At 34.5% G+C, this 21,756-nt stretch overlaps 1 protein-coding gene and 1 long non-coding RNA gene across 4 annotated transcripts in view; one reads left to right on the top strand and one right to left on the bottom strand.

Moving 5' to 3' along the window:
* Positions 1 to 21,756, bottom strand: part of DOK6 (docking protein 6) — a 429,154-nt gene that overhangs the window by 273,567 nt on the left and 133,831 nt on the right. The window contains exons 1-3 of one of the 3 annotated variants that reach the window (XM_033175372.1): positions 5,294 to 5,373; positions 4,271 to 4,412; positions 48 to 155 (exon numbers count right to left, since the gene is read on the bottom strand). In XM_033175372.1, the coding sequence (XP_033031263.1) occupies positions 48 to 155; positions 4,271 to 4,412; positions 5,294 to 5,343 (300 nt within the window). In that variant the 5' untranslated portion in view covers positions 5,344 to 5,373. Of the gene's footprint in view, positions 1 to 47; positions 156 to 4,270; positions 4,413 to 5,293; positions 5,385 to 21,756 lie in introns of those variants that run through there. The other 2 variants (XM_033175385.1, XM_033175379.1) reach the window with 2 other exon arrangements.
* The window catches only part of LOC117062208, a 58,352-nt gene continuing 37,512 nt past the window's right edge, over positions 917 to 21,756 (top strand). The window contains exon 1 of the long non-coding RNA XR_004428256.1: positions 917 to 984. This is a non-coding gene — a long non-coding RNA (uncharacterized LOC117062208). The remainder of the gene's footprint in view (positions 985 to 21,756) is intronic.

The raw sequence follows: 21,756 nt of genomic DNA, 5'->3' as shown, positions 1-21,756 counted from the left end.
CTCAAGGGCCCAGTTATTCCCCAGGGACTCCCAGGACTGTCACTTACCTTATGAAAGTTTCTGAAATAAGCTGCCTTTTCATCTGGAAATTTTTCTAGCCTTCTGGGCCCTTTGCTAGAAGCCTTCTTGAAAACCAACCAGCATCGTCTGAAAATCTGAAAGCAAATAAAAGAATCCCATTATTCATATTTTTACATGAGTTTATGACATCAGGAGTTTATTTATTCAATTCATCAATTTTTTAAGTGTACTTCACAGAGAGGAACTGTTTTTGATTGACAAGCATGTTCTTAAGATTACAGTTTTTTTTAAATATGATATTTCATGTAAAATAATTTTTTCTGAAAAGATTTCGTTTTGAGGTTTTCACTGTGCTGGCTGGCTTTAGTAGTCTTTAATATAACGAAATCATCTGGATATCAATATCATATAAATTACTTATCACCATCCTAGTGACAGACAATGTCTCCATCTTCCATGCTAGTGCAATGGCAGGTTAATAAAGTTAAGTGAAGCACTTACATAATATTAAATTTTCTATCTTTAAAAAAAATTACAATTGAAAATTTACTTATGTTGTAGAACTTTAGATTTTTAAAAATGGAAGTTCATTAATGTGAAAGCAACAAGAAATATATTTTTATGAGCACATCTGTCTCACACTTTTTGACTTTTGTAATAGGGAATATTTACAAAATGCTTATGTGCAATAAATTAAATTTTATATACATATTTAATCCTCATAATGAAATGAGATAAAGATAAAGTAGGCATTACTTTCATTTCAGGATAAAGTTTGTGCCAATGTCAGGATTTGAACACACAGTCTGAATCTTAAGCTTTGATTTAAAAAAAACAAGACTACTAATTATACTAACACAAACCATAATTTCTGAACCTTGCCTTGATTTTATAGGACTGATTACTATTGGACCTGTAGATTGTTCATTATCTATTTTCCACCATATCACACTCCCTCAACAGGTATGTTTGAAGACAAGGTAATAAAATAAACCTTTTTTTCCAGTAATTGAAGAAGTCTAAAAATGCAAATTGGCCACAACTTTTAAATTTCAAAGTTTAGTGTATTCTTTGCTGGTGGATAATTTCTTTACGCCCATAAGGAAGTGGATAGAAGGAAACTTCTGAAATCTAGATCACAATATTTCTCTTCTATGTCTTCATTTAAATTGCAAAGTTGTCACATTATGTTTGTTTTTTTTTTTTACAAATATAGTCCAGATAATATAATTCCTTTGAAGTGTGCATTGCTTATTATTCACTAGAACAGTCTTTTCCATGTTAAAAGGCATTCTTGCAACTATCACATAAAGGCCTCTCATTATAAAAGTAGAACAACCAAGCATACACATACTTTGATTTTACTCTTTCTTTCTTACATCCTCTTCAGGAGCCTTGAAAAGCATGTGCAGGATAATCCTGAACTTCCTGCACACATGAACATGCCTCTCCTCTGCCTGGATCAAACGCCTCCTAACCATGCACCTGAAAATTATGAACTAAATTACTCCTTTAGAGCGCCTGGTGTTCTTTCTACATACAGCTCCTGTATTTCACACATAATATTGCAGTCATGTGCTTATTTGGCCCCTCACTGAGCCTCAGCCCCAGAGTGAAATGTATTTAAAAAAATAGATGATTAGAATATGATCAGCAAATGGTTTATTTAGCTTTAATTAACTTAATTCTACATAGATTTATTTAGTGCTGTAGAATTCTGCTTTTGAACTTAAATGAAGTAATTACATTTCAAGTGGTAACAGATTTTGGAAATGCAAACATCTAAGAAGAGACAGTTTGGTATAGTGGAAACTTAATAGAACTCTAGAATCAGACAGACATAGGTTTACATTATGGCCATGCCACTTACTAGCTGTGCAACCTTACACAAATTACTTAATGTCTTAGCTAATAAAGAAGAGTACCTCATGAAACAGAGGGAGGATTTACCAAGATGGGCTTATGTTCTAATACACAGAATACTCTCCACAAGGCTCAGCCATTTCTCAAGCTCCTTTTTCTTACAGAGTAGGTACAATTTTCTGCACAAGACAAAGCCATACGAAGGGACACTTTTTTCCTGATGATATACAATTCTAATAAATATTCAGCTTCAGAATATTCAGATGTAAATATTTTGCAACCAGAAAAATTAGAGCACCATATAATTTAAAAAAAAAAAGAAAGCATATTAATGATCTCCCAAGTACGGATAGTGAAACTACAAATATTGGACTTGGAATTCCAGCTCAGCCCCTTGCTGGAGCCACATAACTTTGGGCAAGGCATTTGTCTCTCTGAGCTTGTGTCCTTAAATTAGCTTGAAGACAATTAAGTGTTAAGTGTTAAAAAAATTAAGTATATAAAGCTCATGCCGCAGTGCATAGAAGGTAGTCAATATACACAGGCTATTTTAATACAAAATGGATAAAATGCTCTTAGCAACAGACCTTGTTCAGCACACCTATAACCATTGTTGGTATTTACATGTACTGTAAAAATTATTGCTTGCATCAATATAGTTTTAAAGATTTCAAATGATTTTCACAATTATGAGAATTACGTTATATATAATATCAATAAAACCATTTATTCCATTGAATACACATATGAGTTCCTGCTGTATTTCACAGTAGTTTGGAATATTTGTTAAGCAATATAACTATTTATATTGACATTCACTAATATACGACTGAAAAGAAAAGAACAAAAAATTGGCATCAAATTTGGTTTTCCTAAAATTGCTCTCTTCACCATATAGCATGAAACAATTTTTGGGCAGGATAAATCATTTCACTCAGTCTTTAGTACAATTCATACCTTTGAATTAGAATGTAGGATATTATATTGTAATGCTGAAAAACATAGTTTTTTAGTCACAAAAATTTAATTTTTAGTGCAGTTTCTGCTATTCATTAAACAACTTCACTTGCAGAAGTTAAATTAAGATCAATATACCTCATGAAGATGCTCTTTGAGGATTACAAGACATAGCCTGAAGAAAGCATCTAGCATGTAAATTTGAAAAGTAATCCACAAATTCTTACCTGAAACTCTTGGTTTCTGATACTGCCATGACTGAACTGTGTCCCCAAAGAATTCATCTACTGATGCCCTAACTCCCAAGGCGCTAGTATTTGGAGATGGGGACTTTGGGAAGTAAGTAGGGTTAGATGGTCATGAGGGTTGGGCTTTGATAATGGGATTAGTGCTCTTACAAGAAGACACAGGAGAGAACTTGCTTTCTCTTTCTTCTTACTCAGAAGAGGTCATGTGAACGCACAGTGAGACTATGGCCATGTGCAAGCCAGGAAAAAATCCTTCACCAGAACCCAACAGGGCTGGCACCCTCATCTCAAACTTGCAACCTCCAGAACTGTGAAAAAAATAGATTTCTGTGGTTCAAGCCACCATGTATATGCTATTTTGTTACAGAAGCTGGAACTGACGTAAGATACTTTATCTTTTTTTAAAACTAGCAGTGATGGTAGGATAGTGCTGGTTGTGGTGGTTGTCAGAGTAATAATATTGGGAAAGTAAAAAAACAGTTATATGAATCTACGATTTGAGAGACTGCTAACAGAAAAAGAATATTATCTGCAAAGTGGGATGTATAGAGATTATCAATATTTGATCTTTTAGCTATTCATTAATGGATTTGGAGTCTTAATTGAGAAGTAAAATTGAGACTCAAATCCCTAGTAATATACTTGTTGTCTTTTTGTATAGAGCAATGCTTTCCCCTGTACTCTCTCTCACTTTGTTACTCATAGCTTGGGAACAATCTTGATGTTAAATGAAACCTTACAATATTTGTGGAAATATGTAAATACACATACTCGCTGACTGTAATTCCCCATCTGATGTTACCGTAGTTATTTTCTATTAAACAGTGAGCTAAACATGAGCCAGAAGGCATAAGTATTTCTATTTAGGCACTCAATATTGTTTTAAAATAAACCTAATAGATAATAAGGAGGAAATAGATTTAATATTTTTGACAATATCTTCTCTCTTTGCTATTATATTAAGAAAGGCAACCACGCAGAGATAAGACTGATTTTTATAGATTCTATGGAGTAAACCATTTACCAAGTTGAGGTCCTTAAGTTATTATTATTTTTTATCTTGTAGTAAGTTTAGGTTTATAAACAGTTGTCAAAATGGTGGAGTTTCTGTATACTCTATACAGCATCATATATAGCAATGGTAAATTTTCAAAACGAATGCACTAATATTGGTCAAATACTATTAACGAAAAATTCTGCTCAGATTTTGCCAGAGTTTTCTCGTCCTGTTCTGTTTCAAGATCTAACACAGGATACCAAGTTGCATGTCGTTGTTCTGTCTCCTTAGTCTCCTCTGGTATGTGACACTTTGTTTTTCGTGACCTAAACAGTTTGGAAGTCCAATGGTTAGGTATGTTGTGCAGTGTTCTTCCTTTCTGTTTGTCTTAATTAAGTTACGTTTGATGTTTTAAAAGTCTAATAAAAATCTCATAATCAAATAATGAAAGCATACACTTTATTAGGGAATACGAATTCACCATGGCTATGGACTAGTTACATTTTGATCAGATTCTGGCTGAATTTAAACTTAAAGTAGCAAAAAAAAAAAAAAAAAAAAATTTAATAAATGCAGAGTTCCATCTTCTACCCCTCTTTGGACATAGTTTTTCAAAGTATTTTGCTTTTTAATGGAGTAAAATAATAAAAAGGGCGCTGGTGTGGAGAATTTGCAAGTGTCATTCTGTGTCAACGTAAAATCAAATTAAGCATGAGTCAGCACACTAAAAGCCGCCTCCGTACCAGAAGTATAAAATAAGCAGAAGTACAAGGAGATCACCTTTTTGTACTCTTCATCAAACCAGATTTTATTAGTGCATTAGGATCTGCTTTAGGCCCCATAACTGATGCCTTATGTGAGAGTGCTGGAGACATTCCAGGACTGAACAGCAGAAATGACTGCCTGAGACCAGGAAATCACTCCTTGGAGAAAAAAGAATAATAAAGGAATAGGTTTTATTTTGCTTGTAAATGAAAGATACAAAATTCTTTGAGCACATGAAAGAGCACTACATAAATGAAATGCGGTACCTGTTTTTATTTGCATCCCATGAGAATGGGACATAAATTAATGACCTCCATTAGCAGTAGGTGGGAGGAGATGGGGTAGTCGCTTCAGGTACTACCTGGCTCTTCAAGGGCATCTCAAGGTACAGAGACCATTTGGCTGGTTAACAACAGAACCTATTGCGTACAAGAAAACGTACCTTCCCAGTGTCTGTCTTATAGCAGATGACATTCCTGCCTTCCTCATCATTTCAGGATGCTGTACCACTTTATCCTGGGGGATTCACTGATTTCACTTTCTCATTCAAAACTATCTCCTAAACATGCCAGGTATTTCATCATAACAGGCTCCTAGGTGCCCCTCCGATTCTCATACAGAAAATTCCATGTTGTTGCTAGGACTTCAGGAATTCCCAGGATCACAGCTGGTCCACACCTTCAGCTTTCCACTGTTAACCAGCCAGCCAGCATGCCATAATTAAACACCTTCTTAATCCCCTTCCACTTGATGAAAACCATTTTACTGCATAGCAAATCTCTTTTCCTTAGTTCTTTCTTCTTTTCAAGGTGATTTTACACAAAGGATATCCTGTTTCCATTTAAGACTCACTGTGAAGTAGGTGGCAGATTTCTTGGCTTCGGTTCATAGCCATAATTACGTTATTTAGCTCGGACTCATTCACAAGCTCTGCCTTAACCAGAAGTTGAATTTAATGGGCCTGTTTTATCGCAAACTGTTGACCTTATGAACCCTGCACTTCAAGTAGGATTTTTGGTTAGAAACTCGGAAGAATTTTCAATTACAGAAGTTGTCAAACCTGAGAGTCCACTGCTCTAAAGGGGGTGTTAGAAAGTGTGTTCCTTGAGATTTAAAAATTATAGAAGGAAGTGTCATGGCTGGAGTGGCTAAGTTTGTGTTCCCTTCTGAGAGCAAGATACCATATGAATGACATCTTGGGGGATAAGATTTAATTATTTATAACTGTGTATCACACGAACACATCAAGACAACAAATAAACAAATAAGCAAAGCCAATCCAGAAGAGTTATTTACAGGTTTACATTATGAGTAATTCCAGCTACTTGGTCTTAAGTGTTTGCCCTTTGACAAAATGTGTGTAGTACTATTGAAAGACACGGTTTGTGTAAAAAAGTAGTCAATGCACAGGTTTAACTTTAATGCACGGATGAGTTTAGCTATCTTTTCAACAGAAAAATGAGTTTTGCTCTATCTTAATACTAGCTTATATTTAATGGCTGTTAAATAGATAGATAGATCCACAGATAAATATAATGCCACAATCCCTCTTATTCATTCATTCATTTATTCAAGAAGTACTCGACAGTTCTACATTATGTGGATAGAGTAATAAAGAGGAATTTAAACAAATAAAATAATAACAAAAACCAAGTTTCTGCCCAGATGAAAGCAAAGTTCCAGCTGCATGAAACGACCATTTCAATGTAGTAGATGGGTGGACAGCAAATAAATAAGCACATTTGTAAATAGTTTTTTGTTTTTGTTTTTGTTTTGCTACGTGCTATGGAGAGAATTATGCACAAGGATGCAGAAGGGAACACTGGGTGTGGTGAGGATAGGCTCAACCCCCAAGGAGACTTTTAGGAGCAGCATTAGAGAACATGAAAGAATGAGTGATGCAGACATCTGAGGAAAGAGCCTTTCAGTCAGAGAGAATTGCACACGCAAGCACCCTGACGTGGGAGCTTCTGAACTGCTTCAAGAGCTGCAAGGGGCCAGTGTGGAGGGCAGGGAATCAGAACAAGGTGGCTGGAGTTCAGAGAGACGGGGACAAGTCAGGTCTAGAAGGGATCTTGGCTTTTACTCTCTGATGCCATTAAAAGCTCTAAGCAGTGAGAGAACACAATAGAACTTAAATCTTAACAAAAAGGAACTGATGTAACAATATTAATATCAAAGTCTACTTTAAGGCAAAATGTATTATTAGAGATGGAGACACTTTGGAATGATCAGAGGTTAATTCAACAGAATGTGTAAACTCTTCTGAATTTATATGCATTCATGAATGTAGCCTCAGAATTGTAAATCAGAATTGACAAAAATCGACAAGGCCAAGATAACGTGTTTTCTTTGTTTAAAATGTCAGTATCTGCTAGAATGATTATATACAAATCAGGAAAGATACACAGTATCTGAGCAAAAATTTTATCAAATTGATTAAATAGATCTCTGCAGAACGCAGTACCCAATGATTGCATAATACAAATTATTTTCAAGCTCACATGGAACATGAGAGAAACTGATTATATATTTGGTTACAAACCAGAAAATTCAAAGGATTCAAATAAGATTGAGTAACAAGATGGGAAGACTTGCCATATAGAATACCAAGACCAATTAGAAGATACAGTATTTAAGACACTGCAGAATCAGACAAATACAAATAGATCAGTGGAACAGAACCGTCAATAAACACATATATGGATATCTGATTTATGACCAAGGGAACACTTCAAAGCAATGGCAAAAGACTTTTTAATAAATAGCTCTGGGATAGTTGGATAAATATTTTGAAAACAAAGTGAAAATTGATCTTTTCCTGACATGATATCCCAAAATCAGTAGTAGGTGTATTCTTTTTTTCTTAATGTGAAAAAAGACTATACCTATTTAAAAAAACTGCTACAATGCCCACTCAACAGGACTTTTGATCTTTAAAGCATGTTACTCTTCTCCAAAATGGTGACACTTACGTTTTCAGTCTTAGGAATCGGGTGGATCCTTAATGTTCATGTAAAAGTTCCAGTAATTAAAGCTTTTTGAAGAAAATATGTTAATTAGTATGTCATTGATTTCAAAGTAGGGAAAAATAAGACACAAAACATTACTGTAAGAGAAAATAAGAACCTGAAATATGAATATAAATTTTTATATATTAGGAAAGAATTATCAGAGAATCAAAAACCAAGGAATTGATTAGAAGATACTTGTCACATACATAACTGTCAAATAGGTACATATCCAGAATACATAAAGAATCCAAAACAAGAGGACAGACAATCCAGTTTTAAAAACAGCAAGATACTTGAGCAGGTGCTTATAAAAAGGAGCTGTATAAATGGCCAATAGACTTATACAAAATGCTCAATCTCATTCGCACTTAGGAAAACCTGAAGTAAAAGCACAATGAGATATCAATTCATTTCCAACAAAATGGAGAAAAAAAATAAAAATACTTATAATATCAAGTGTTGGTAAGGATATGGAGCAATGGAAGTCTCACACTCTACTGGAGAATGTGTGCACTGGATGACTTTGGGAGACACACACCCGAAATCTAGCAATTCTGCTAACAATTTACATAGACTCTAGCAATTCTACTCCTGGTTATGAACTCAACAGAAATATCTGTACATTACACAAGAAGAATGGCCATTATAGCATTATTCACATAAGTCTCAAATGCAGAAGTTGTGATTGATGTATACAGTTGAACACTAGGCAGCCATCAAAGAAATTCATGAACGATGGTTATGTACAACCTCACAGGCAAATCTCAAAAACATTATGTTGAAGAAAATAATCCAGACACAAAAGAAAGCATGATGCAAGGCTTATTTCTATAAATTCCTCAAATTGCCAAAACTCAACTACACTGTTCAAAGATGCATATTTAGGTGACTAGTGTATAAAGAGTGAGAAAGTGGCTTCCATCGTAATCAGCACAGCGGTTCATTTAGTGGGAGGTCCCGGTGTGAATGGGAAGGAAATGTGTTAGGATTGGGGTTTCTTCTTGGCTACTAACAAAGTTCTGTTTCTTGATCTGGTTGGCATGTACACTAGTATTTGCTTTAAACTCTCCATTTAGTCATTTAAGTCTCCATTTGTGTCATTTTCTCCATGGGTGCCTTCATTACAAATTTTTTTTTAAGTTTAAAAATATCACATGTTGAAGTTTATGCAGATGCTATGAGACCCACTTTGGTTTTCTCCTTATTTTTGCTCCCTACTTGTAAGAAAAAGTGATATAGGAACAGAGACAGAGGAATGGATCCTTTGCTAGGATTTTCAAGGATAGCAGAAGGCAGTCCCTGCTACATGTGCTACAAAAGGTGTTACGACAAGCCACTCATGAGACTGAACTTTGTAAAGGAGCAGGTGGACATCAAATAGCTTTTGGTTAAGATGCAGGCATCCCAGAAGAACTGACATCTAAGGTGCTCAAGTTTCTAAGGAGCCCCAACATCTTTAGTTTATCTGTTAAAAGAAATAAGCAAATGACTGAATTTTCAACTGGAGTCTGGAGTGAATATGCAAGTGGTTGTTCTGGGGCTTCTGAAGGGACACAAGCTGGGATTCTACCTAGGAAAGGGTGTTAAATCCACACCTGTTGAGCAGGGAGACACTGTGCTGCTGGGGGCTTCACATACAAGGTCAGGCAATCCTGGCCACAGCCCAGAAGGGTAAGTAGGTCTAATCCACTTAAGTCAAGTAATTTGGCAAAGATCACAAAACCAAGGGGTGCTACGAAAACTCGAATGCATTTGTTTGTCTGCAAAGCGTCTGTTTTCAGCCCATCTCTGTGGCCCACCCTGTTTCCACATCATAATATCTCTAATCTAAACTGTGATGTACCAGAGGTGGTAATTAAGCATATACTTCAACAATGGATGCACAGACAGAGGGCCATGATTTATTTCTCTTTATTCTTGTGTGAAATAATGAACTTATTTTCAATACTTAGTCTTTAGAATAGACTTAGTGTATGCACAACTGTTACGGATTTCATTATAATTTGACTTTGTTCTCCGGTCAATGTTTTATTATCTTTCCTGGTAACCTATTAATTGACTTATGATCAGGCACAGCAATTATTTTCCCATCTGCAGCAACATAGGCATTCAAAATACGTTTGGGATGAATAGGGATGAAGAAATTGATACTTTAAAATCACAATGTTAAATTTTAAAATATTATGGATTTTAATCTTAATTTTTATCTCCTCTTTTTGTTAAAATGACATATAATACCAAAAAGCCAATTAAAGAATATTTTAAAATTCCACTACTATCCAGAGAAAAATATTGCTAGCATTTTGATAGACAGCCTTCTAAAATTAGCACACCATATCTCTGTGCGTGCACGCGTGCACGCACACACACACACACATTTTCTATATGAATACAGCTTTTCAGAGTTCCATTTTCATAATTCATTCATTCACCAAACATCTTATGAATATTTGCTATTTTCCAGGTACACTTCCGGGTGCTTAGTGTCAAGTAGTGAATGAAATGAACGAGAACACCTGCCATCCTTGTCTTCATGACATTCACCTCTCAGTACAGACACAAAGACAAAACAAAAAGTAACTGAATAACATGCAGATTATCATAAAGAACAACCAGTATGAAGAAAATTAAGAGAATGGGAAGAGGAAGTCCTGGAAGAAGTAATCCTCTTATTCACTTAGCAAATGTTCTGAACTTCATGCCTTATCAATAAATACACATGTATAATATCATTTTAATGGTAACTTATGGACATATTTATGTATTAAATATTTCCAAACAGGTTCCTATGGAAAAACATTTATAAATACAAATTTTGTTGATATTGTCACTACAAAATATAGAACAAACATAGATAATATAAATTTATGTTTAGTATAATTCTTGCTATATTAAAATTCATCTTTAATATAGTATATTTAAGATGTTTACCTATTTATTAATATATTTCCAAATCTCCTAAACCAAATTCTTAAAACATGGAGATTTATTTTTCCAAAACACTCTGAGCTCTGATATCTTGATTAATATATAAAAATCCCTAAGTATTTTTCTGCTTTACTTGTCCACAAGACAGTGAGTTTCTAAAGTGTAGAAAGTGTCCTTTTAATTTTTGTCCAGTAAATCCTCACTATGTTCCAGGAAAGTGATTTTTTAAAATCCTCTCCTAATTTATATAACAATCATCCAACAAATAATTTGCTCAGCAAAATGCAGGTGAAATCTACTTGCCTTTCTTGAACATGATTGGGCTTGCCTGAATAGCCAAGTATGTGAACTGGGGCAATGCATTGCACAATTATTTTTTATTTATGGGGACTTCAATACATTTTAGAACTGATTTTCGAAGCACAGGAACATTAACAATCAATTTGGAACATTCAAAATGTAAGTACGTCTTTGGAAAGAGTGAAACATTAAAAACAATACACATATTTTAAAATCAGACAGTTTTGCTAAGAGTGAAATTTTGGTGTTTGTTTCAATATACGAATTTCCTAAAAGCCACTGGCATAAGATGAAAAATAACAGTGATTTTCTTTATATAGCCACTGAAGACTTTCCATTACTTTAACTGTGCAGTGCTTCTAATCTATACACAGTCTTTACCTTTTTTATTGACATATCCTCCTGGATTTCGTGAGCAGAGGAACCTTAGTATTTTACACTGTGTGTGTCCGTTCTTTTTCCAATTATTGTTTGTATTTCAGATATTTATCAGACAGTATAAATATTACCTGCCCTACTTTTCAGTCAATGATTTATGACTACATGATAATCAAGATATTTATTAAATAAAAGGTAGTTGTTGAAAATTAAAACCCCTATATCTTGTTGATTGCAGAACACCACATTTCAAAAATACACAGCACTGTTTTCTTCAAACTGTGGAATCCAAATACAAAAATATTAAGCCAGTGATTATTCGATAGCCCAGGCACAAGCTTCACAATGTCTAAAATGTACTTGAAATATTATGCATAGATTTTTTGTACCTGTTTTATTTTCTCAGAGAAATGAATTTATAACTTCAACTCATTCTCAAAGAAATCATTTTCTGTCTACACACTAATTACTGTATCTTTACAACAGAAAAAAAGCATTCTTTAAAAATTCAACTTCATGCTTTCACTAATAATGTTTTTTTCCTTTCTACTGCTTTGATTAAATTAGTATATTTTTAAAAGTACAGTAAATGTTACTTCCTGTAAATAAATTAAGATTTAAAAAAACTCCAGCCTGGGCAACATGGTGAAACCGTGTCTCTACTGAAAACACAAAAATTAGCCGGGCACGGTGGTGCATGCCCGTAATCCCAGCGACTCAGGAGGCTGAGGCAGGACAATCGCTTGAACCCCGGAGACAGAGGTTTCCGTGAGCCAAGATCGTGCCTCTGCACTCCCCACTGGGTGAGGGAGTGAGACTCTGTCTCAAACAAAACAAAAACAGAAACAAGAAAACAAAACAAATAGAAAAACTAAGAAAAGAAACTGTCAACATATATTAGGGAAAACAAAATAATGTAACTTGTTCTCATACATATGAAGTAAAATAACTCTTAGCTCTCTGCCGGGCACGGTGGCTCACGCCTGTAATCCCAGCACTTTGGGAGGCCAAGGCAGGCGGATCAGGAGGTCAGAAGATCGAGACCATCCTGGCTAACATGGTGAAACCCCGTCTCTCCTAAAAACACAAAAAATTAGCCGGGCGAGGTGGCGGCGCCTGTAGTCCCAGCTACTCGGGAGGCTGAGGCAGGAGAATGGCGTGAACCCGGGAGGCGGAGCTTGCAGTGAGCCGAGATCGTGCCGCTGCACTCCAGCCTGGGCAGACTCCATATCAAAAAAAAAAAAAAAAAAAAAAAAATTAAACTCTTAGCTCTTCAAATACTTCATAATTTTCTTCATATTTTTCTAAAGATGCTTTCTCAAACTGTGCTTAACACCATTCTATACTGATGTACATGCTGAGTAAAGCAGCCAAGGTTCCATGTATAAATGATTCTGCAAAATGCTGGATTAAACAAAGTTAAATTATTGTTTACTCAGGGAATCTCAAAGCATTTACAATGCAGTGAGAGGGAGGAAACATATATATTGTTTCTCAAATTAATTAAATACAGCATATTTGTTTTTATTCTATGTTTTGTTTTAGTTTTGCTTTATTTTTTTCCCATGGGTGCTTTTATCTTATCCAGAGTTGTTCAGTATTGGAAAGTATCAGAAATTTTCACCAGTGCTACTTTCCAGGAACATTTTCATATAGGCATTTTTTTGTGTGTCTGAAAATGTATGGAAGGTTGTTGATTATATATACCTAAAAATTATGACTTTGCTTCTTAGTAATAGAATTTTGTAGATGTAGAAGAGGTTGAATTTTAAAACTTTATGTATTAAAGAAATAAGTAACCTTAGGTAATCTATGATTATTTTTTGTCAAAAATGTTTGTAAAATTTTGGATTGACTATGTTCAAATATTCTGAAAATGCAAGATGATTACACTTTATAAACTTAATAAAATAAACATTTCTAAAGCATGGCATGTAGGAAGTATATTAAAACTGGATATAGCTATTGTTGTACTCTTATTAATATAGCTTTAAGAAATAGTAGCTATTGGCCGGGCGCGGTGGCTCAAGCCTGTAATCCCAGCACTTTGGGAGGCCGAGGCGGGCGGATCACGAGGTCAGGAGATCGAGACCATCCTGGCTAACACTGTGAAACCCCGTCTCTACCAAAAAAATACAAAAAACTAGCCGGGCGAGGTGGCGGCGCCTGTAGTCCCAGCTACTCGGAGGCTGAGGCAGGAGAATGGCGTAAACCCGGGAGGCGGAGCTTGCAGTGAGCTGAGATCCGGCCACTGCACTCCAGCCCGGGCGACAGAGCGAGACTCCGTCTCAAAAAAAAAAAAAAAAAAAAAAAAAAAAAAAAAAAAAAAAAATAGTAGCTATTAGCATTAATTTCCTAGGCTGGATAGGCAAAAATAAATAAATAAAAACTCTCCTCCATGTTTTCTTAGATAAATCTAACAAATAAGTTCATTCAAATAAAAAATGTACTTTGTTTCATTAAGCTCTACAGACTGAGTGCTTCAAGATCTGATTTCCTGACAGTAAAATGAGTGTCTATCTTGCATAGGAATCAATTTTCCTTAAGGATCCTCAAGTAAAGATCTTTAACAAACTCTCACTTCATTAACACACCACTTGATGAGTTGAGATACAAACTGCTTTATGGAAATTGCCACCAAAAAGTGTGGATGCAACTACTATGCCCAAATTAAGCCATTCAATTTTTAAAAATTAAATGCCTAATCAAGAACTAGGAAAGGACTGGATAAATGGGGTAATGGATTACGAACTTTAAAACTTAAGTTTCACAATAAGAATTTGTGGAGGGAGCAGAGAATCTGCAACAGCCCACCTCATGCATTTTCTCACTGTCTGATTATATCATTATGGTCGTAAGATTGCCTCATCCTACAACTACTAATTTAATAATAAAATGCATGTCTAATTTGCATAGGCCTATCATACAACTTCCTTTAAATATGGCAGCTCCCATAAGAAGTACTGTGGCTACAATAATGATATTCCACATTATACAGCATTTTTTCTGAAAAAAGTTGCATGCATTTTGGCAAATGGCTAAATGCATATAAGAGGCAAGTCATTCATTAACATTTAAATCAGATTTATAACTCCAAGTAGCATCAACTTAAGGCATGTTAAGGTAGAAATTCTTAAGTAAACTGAAGCTTATACAATTTAAAATTCTTGAACAAAATGCTTAAGGTAATAAATAAAATCAAAATTTTAAAGCAGCCATATAGGTCAAAGAATATACCAGACTGGTTGAGTGACTGCATATTTCAGGTTGGCTTGTATTCAATGTCTCAGTTTTTCAAGCTACAAGTCTCTAAGCTGTAAGATCTGCAGCTGTCATTAAAATATCTACAGTTCTATGGCTTTTATATGCTTAGCCAAACAGACTGTATGCTGCTACAATACATCCATCCATTATGGGTCTTCCTTTGTACAAAATTGCAAGCCAGGATATGGTTCACAGGCTGCTGAATTCTCTGAAATAAATGCAGTGGCTCTCTATAATGTAAAGCCCAAAATGTTTTTCTCCACCTGTGAGTTTATTAGAAATACCTAAGAATATGAGAGCAACTGAAAAAGACAAGTCAACTAGAAAAAGATGCCCCCTGTTCACAATAGCAAGATATAGAATCAACCTAAGTGTCCCTCAATGGACAACTGGATTAAAAAATATGATATATAGATACAATGGAATATTATTTAGCCATAAAAAAATCGTGTCATTTATAACAACATGGATGCAACTGGGTGTTATCATGTTAAATGAAATAATCCAGGAACAGAAAGACAAATACTGCATTCTCACTTCTATGTGGGAGCTAGAAAAGTGGATCTCATGGAAAGAGAATAGAATGATGGTTACCAGAGGCTACGAAGGGAGTATGGATGAGGGGGGATGAAGAGAGGTTGGTTTTAACGAGTACAAACCTACAGTTTGATAGAAGGAATAAGTTTTGATGTTAGATAGCAGAGTAGGGTGACTATAGCTAATAGCAATTAACATAGTTGGGATAACTGTCCGCTCCAAATCTCATGTTAAAATGTAATCTGCACTGTTGGAGGTGAGGCCTGCTGGGAGGTGATTGGATCATGGGGGTGGATTTGTCATGAATGGTTTAGTAACATCCTCTTGGTGCCATCCTTGTGATAGTGAATGAATTCTCCCCAGATCTCATTGTTTAAAAATGTGTGCCTGGCTGGACGCGGTGGCTCGTGCCTGTAATTCCAGCACTTTGGGAGGCCGAGATGAACAGATCACGAGGTCAGGAGTTTGAGACCAGTCTGGCCAACATGGTGAAACCCCGTCTCTACTAAAAATACAAAAATTACCCGGGCGTGGTGGTGCACACCTGTAATCCCTGCTACTCGGGAGGCTGAGGCAAGAGAATTACTTGAACACAGGAGGCGGAGGTTGCAGTGAGCCAAGATCACCCCATTGCACTCCAGCCTGGCAACAGAGTGAGACTCCATCTCAAAAAACAAACAAAAAAAGGATGTGCCCCCTGACCCAACTATCTCTCTGGTTCCCACTTTTTCCACCTGAAGACATGCCTGCTCCCACTTCACCTTCCACCATGAATCAAAGCTCCCTGACGCCTCCCCAGAAGCAGATGCTGTCATGTTTTCTGTATAGCCTGAAGAACCGTGAGCGAATTAAACCTCTTTTCTTATGAATTACCCAGTCCAGGTATTTCTTTATAGTGATGTAAGAACAGCCTAACACAGCACTAGGATGCTAGTGCTGGACATAACAAAGCTGATTGTATGTATAAATACATATACAGTGCTTTAATATAAATCTATGTATGTTTATATAGCTTAATAAATGTTATATAAAATTTATTTATAATTTAAATAAATAGCATTCCACATATACATGACATTTAGTTTTATGTGTCAGCTTGGAGGTTATTTTTGGTTGAGATTAACATGTGAATTAGTGAATTCTGAGGAAAGGGTTGCCCCTTCTGGTGTGGGCGGGCCTCATGCCTGAGTAGAACAGAAAAACCAGCCCCCCAAGCAAGAGGAAAATTCTCCAGCAGACAGTCTTTGCCTTCATCTGCACCGTCAGCTCTCCTGGGTCTCCAGTCTGCAAGCCCACACTGCAAATTTGGGTTTGCCATACACCATAATTGCATGAGCCAGTTCCTTATAATAAATCTCTCTATATATTTATCTATCTATAGATGAGCACATATATAGCAGATATGTATCTATATAGATATCTTTATTATAATAATCTCTCTATATTAAATCTCTATATAGTATATTATACATACTAAATTACTAGTATACTAGTATATAATATATATAGTATATATGATACTAGCATATCATGTTATATATACTAAAGAGTATATTATATATAGATGTAGATATATATAGATTTATTATAAGGATATATGTATCTATATAGATACATATAGCTATAGAGAGATTTATTATAAGGAACTGGCTCATGCAATTATGGTATATAGATATATAGATACATATAGAGCGAGAAGTTCACATTTCAATTGGCATCTTTGTTTTGATGGTGTATGCTTATTTATGAAGTCTGAAGTATATTGATACATGGAGGTAACTAAAAAACAGTTGACATTTGAACAACATAGGTTTGAACTGCATGGTCCACTTACATGGGAATTTTTTTCAATAACTACAGTTGGTCCTCTGTATTGTGGGTTCTGTATCCTCTCTTTGTGTTGTGTGTATATATATGTATAATTTATATATTATATATTTATATATATACATAGATTTTTAATATAGAGATAATATGAAATATATATAATATAAAGAGCAATAGATATGTATAATATACCTATAATATACATAGATAGTATAATGTGAGAGACTATTATATATATTACATATAATATTAAAATACAGTTGACCCTTGAACAACATAAATTTGAATACGCTGTTCAAGGGTCAACTGTATTTTAATATATATATAGTATCATATATTCAAGCATAGTTTTGCACATATAAATATAATGTGAGAGACTCAGCAGAAGATCAGTATATATATATGTGTGTGTGCGTGTGCATGTATATTTATACATACACAGAGACACCTCATTGCTTCTGTTTCTCTGGAGAACCCTAGTATAAGATATACATACATACACATAAACTCATTCAATAAACAAATAACCAGAAAAATATGATATAATGAACAATATCAATATATTAACAATGAATAATTAATAATTAAATAAAATAGCATAAATAACAAATATAAATAATCAATCATGGGAATTATAAAGAAAAGGTTTGACAGGTTTGTCTATCCTGCAAAAGATACCATAACCAAATTAATAGACATCCATCAAGCTAAGGAAAACTATTTGGGCAAACACACACACACACACACACACACACACACTCTTACAAAAGGTTCACCTCCTTAATACATAAGGTGTTTCTATAGAGCAAGTATAATATAAGAAACAGGGAAATTCAAAGAAATAGGCAAAAATTTGATATGGCAACTCTTAGAAGAAAAAATATGACTAAGGAATATATAAAATGGTACATATCTACATTAATAAATAACAAATCACAAATTAAAATAATGCTTGGCTAAACATACTGGCAACAGATGAAAGAAAAGATCATCCATGTGTTCCAACTTTTCACATTTCATGGTATAAAGTTCTCAGCAAGGTTTTCTAGCACGTTAGCGAAACTGCCTTCCATATCGTTTAAGGTGCTCTCTTTACACGCCAGAGTCTTCAGCAAGCTTTCTCCCTTCCCAGCTTTTTGTAAGAATGACAAAGCTTTTTTAATTTCATTAATCTCCAAAGAACCAATTTATTTATTAACGAAGAATTCTACATTTTAGTTCTATTGGTTGTTCCTATTGTATTCATTCCTGCTTTTTAAACATTAATTTTTTACATATTTTTATGTATCCTGACTTGCCTTATTAATAAACATTAAAGTATAAATGTCTTATTAATAAACATATAAAGTACAAATAATAAATAATTTTAAGACATATAGAAAAGTACAAAATTATAATAGGGAATACTACTTAGGACTTTTTATGTTTACCTTACATTTTTGCTCTTTTACAAAACAAAATATTACACAAATGATCAAAAACACCTTTATATCCACCACTTATTTTCCCTTTCCTCAACCGAAAGGAGTCACCATCCTAAAAGGTAATTTGCATCTTTCAAAGAAAGGACTACTATTTCTACTAGAATTTTATACCTTCATTAGCAAGATTTATTACTGTTTTTATATTGTACTTTTTGCATTAATAGTATAAAACATGATGTATACAATTTAATTTAAACTTCTAAGATTGAGCTTTTTTCATGTTGATATGAATTATTAAATCTAGTTTAGTTTCAAATCTGTTAACAGGTAGATGTATTGAAAACAGCTTCCCCGAATTTATAGCTTGACTTTTCACTTTTTTATAATTTAATTTTTCATGTAGAAGATTTAATTTTATTTTAGTGAAATGTGTCAGTTATTTCCTCTTTGAATTTCTTACTTCTAACTGCTTAAGAGGAATGATTCTCATCTTGAAGTAGTTACTGAAATATCTGAACTCTTCACCAACTCATTTTCTTGTTTATTATTTCCCTTTTCAATATATTTTACTCTTTTCTGGCTTTGTAATGGAATAATACAATTTCTTAGATTGCCTCTCTTTTTCCCTCAGCAGCCTCTAAAACCTTTCCCACTCCATACAAATACATTTGGTCACCCACACATAGCTCTCTACCTTTCTTTTCATGTATGCTACTAAATCTAATAGAACCTCACTTAAAAAAATATGGTTCTAGTAGCTTCCCAGCTGATTTCCTGCGTTCAAGTTTGTTTTACTTCAATCCAATTTATAAACTATTGTCATATTAAATGTCCTAACACATAGATGTGGCTGTGTATTTCTTTGGATCAAAAAACAAAAACAAAACAAATATGAAACAAACAAAAACAAAAAAACTTTCAATGCTTTGCCATTTCCCATTGCTTATAAAAGAAAATTTGGATTCTAAAGCTTACCCTTCAAGAACCGTCATGAACTAACCCCAAAGTCATGTGGAACATTTGTCTCTTTCTCTATGAAATCCTCTCCTCAAATTAGACTGGTTTAGTCATTATTACCACTTGAATATATTTGCTTCCATTTCTTTGCTTGCATTATTTCTTCCTGAAATTCCCTTATTTTTAAAAAGTACACGTTTTATAATGTTTTCCCTTATCATTTGTTCTTTGTTGTCTTTGAAATTAATCTCATCCACAAAACAACATAATTAGGCTACATTATTATCATTTTGTTTCACATGAAGAAATCGAGGTGCAGAAATATTTGTTCAAAAGGTAGTAATGGAGATACAAGAATCAAGCCCTGAAAGTCTAGCTTCAGGGCTTGGATTTAGAATTACAAAATTATACTCCCTCATACATTATGCACTTGAATCTTAAGCAATATATTAATGTATTGGTTTAAAACTTGGGAAAACTTACAACATCAAGGAAAACAGGTTGACTTTCTTCAAGAATGAGAACTTGGACTTGGGGGGAAAAAAGAATGGAAAAAACAAAGAGGTGTAGTTGAAATGAGAGGTTGTATACGTTTGTCTGTTTCTTTCATCCTTGTTTCTTTGCGAAGTCACCTTTGTGTGGGAAAGGTCTTCTCTCTTTATCTTGCCTCATACTTATCCCTTGTCACTTGTTCTCTGTTCACCTGCCTGAGAGTGAAGTGTATGCAAACTCCCTAAAAGAAAGTCCTTGTTCTCAAATTGGAAACCAGTCTTGAAGGAGAATCGCCCATTTATTCTGGCACACTGAAAATTTCAGCACAATTGCAACTTTCCATGTCTGAAAGCCCAAGTGACAGCCAAAAATAAAAGTAAATCGAAAGGAGTGTAAAGAAAGAAAAAGGGTTTACAACTTACCTTCCTCCTTCTAAGACCTAGGGAATCTAAGGCCATTACGGGGTCTGTTTGGGATTAAACCAATGAAGGACTCTCTACTTCATGTACTTAGTTATCAATAGATTTTTGTCGCAAAGCAGAGTCCTTTGAAAATACCCCTTTGGACAATCTTCCTATCCTTTCATTTGAAGAAGACAAATCAACTGCAATAATAAGTATGTTTTAAAATCAAGAGTAAAAGAAATGTCAAGATGTAAACTAAATGATGTTTGAGACCATGGCACCTTGCAGCCTTAGGAACTAATCCACTCTGGGTGTATGAACAAAAGCTTTTCATCTCATTGCATGAACAAGTCATGAAAGCTTCAGAGGCTCAAAAGCCCGTGGAAGAAATAGCTTCAAGAATGACTGATTTCAAATGTACAAAGCTCCCTTGAAATGAAACATCTTAAGCAATTGTTTTTACTCAGAAAAAAAAAAATCAATCTCTGAAACTACAAAATGTACAGTGTTTCTTTCCTACTTTATATTTTAATTTGTATTGTTCTTCCAAATTTAATTTTGTGTAGCGCTAAATAACTGGACTTGGAGGGCTTCTATACTTGTTTTAATATTATTTTAATTTTATGGTTTAACCTAACTTTTTCTCTTGGGTCAACATTTTGGTCATCACTTTCATAGGGTAGCAGCAACAATCTTGACTTTCAGTAATAATAACTAACATCTTAATTTCTTCTGTTTCCCACCATTGTAAAGTGACTTACAAACATTAACATAGTTTAAGCCACACCCAAATCCATCCAGGCAGACAATAGCATGATCCCTGCTTACAAAATGGGACAGTCAGGCAGAAAAGAGAAGTGGCTTAAAGTTTGGCATAATACTAAATTATTGTTATAGTTTGCTAAGTTGGTTTCCAATTTAAGCTTTCTCTTCTCCAAACTGTTCTGTAAACCACAATAATCATACTATTGCTTTTGTAATTTCATGGCACCTTTGAGAGCGTCCAGTTGTCTAGCAGGTAAATTCTAACTGCCTAAATTCCACACACAAGGCCATCCACACCATCTTCATTCTGCCTTTCTGGACTAACTTCCACTTCTTTTTACTCAAACTAAGCTCTAGGGACTCACAACTACTTGCCAACTCCCTTTCTTTTTAAAATTATTTATGTATCTATTTATTTATGTTTAAGACAGAGTCTGTCACAGTCAGCTCCCTTTCTTTTGCTTTCCAGGTATCCTGATAGCTGGCCATTACTTTTTCCTATCAATACAGAGTATTCAAGGAAGGAATTGTTTGGCAGATCAAGCTTTACTGTTCATTGTAATGCCTATGGGTTCCATTTTCCTATGCTCTATTTGCCACAAACATGACCATTAT

The sequence above is a fragment of the Trachypithecus francoisi genome, unplaced genomic scaffold, assembly GCF_009764315.1.
Source record: "Trachypithecus francoisi isolate TF-2019V2 unplaced genomic scaffold, Tfra_2.0 Contig01474, whole genome shotgun sequence".
In the NCBI taxonomy this organism is placed as follows: Eukaryota; Metazoa; Chordata; class Mammalia; order Primates; family Cercopithecidae; genus Trachypithecus; species Trachypithecus francoisi.
Note: the sequence above shows the minus strand (reverse complement) of the source record. Positions and strands in the feature narration are given on the sequence as shown.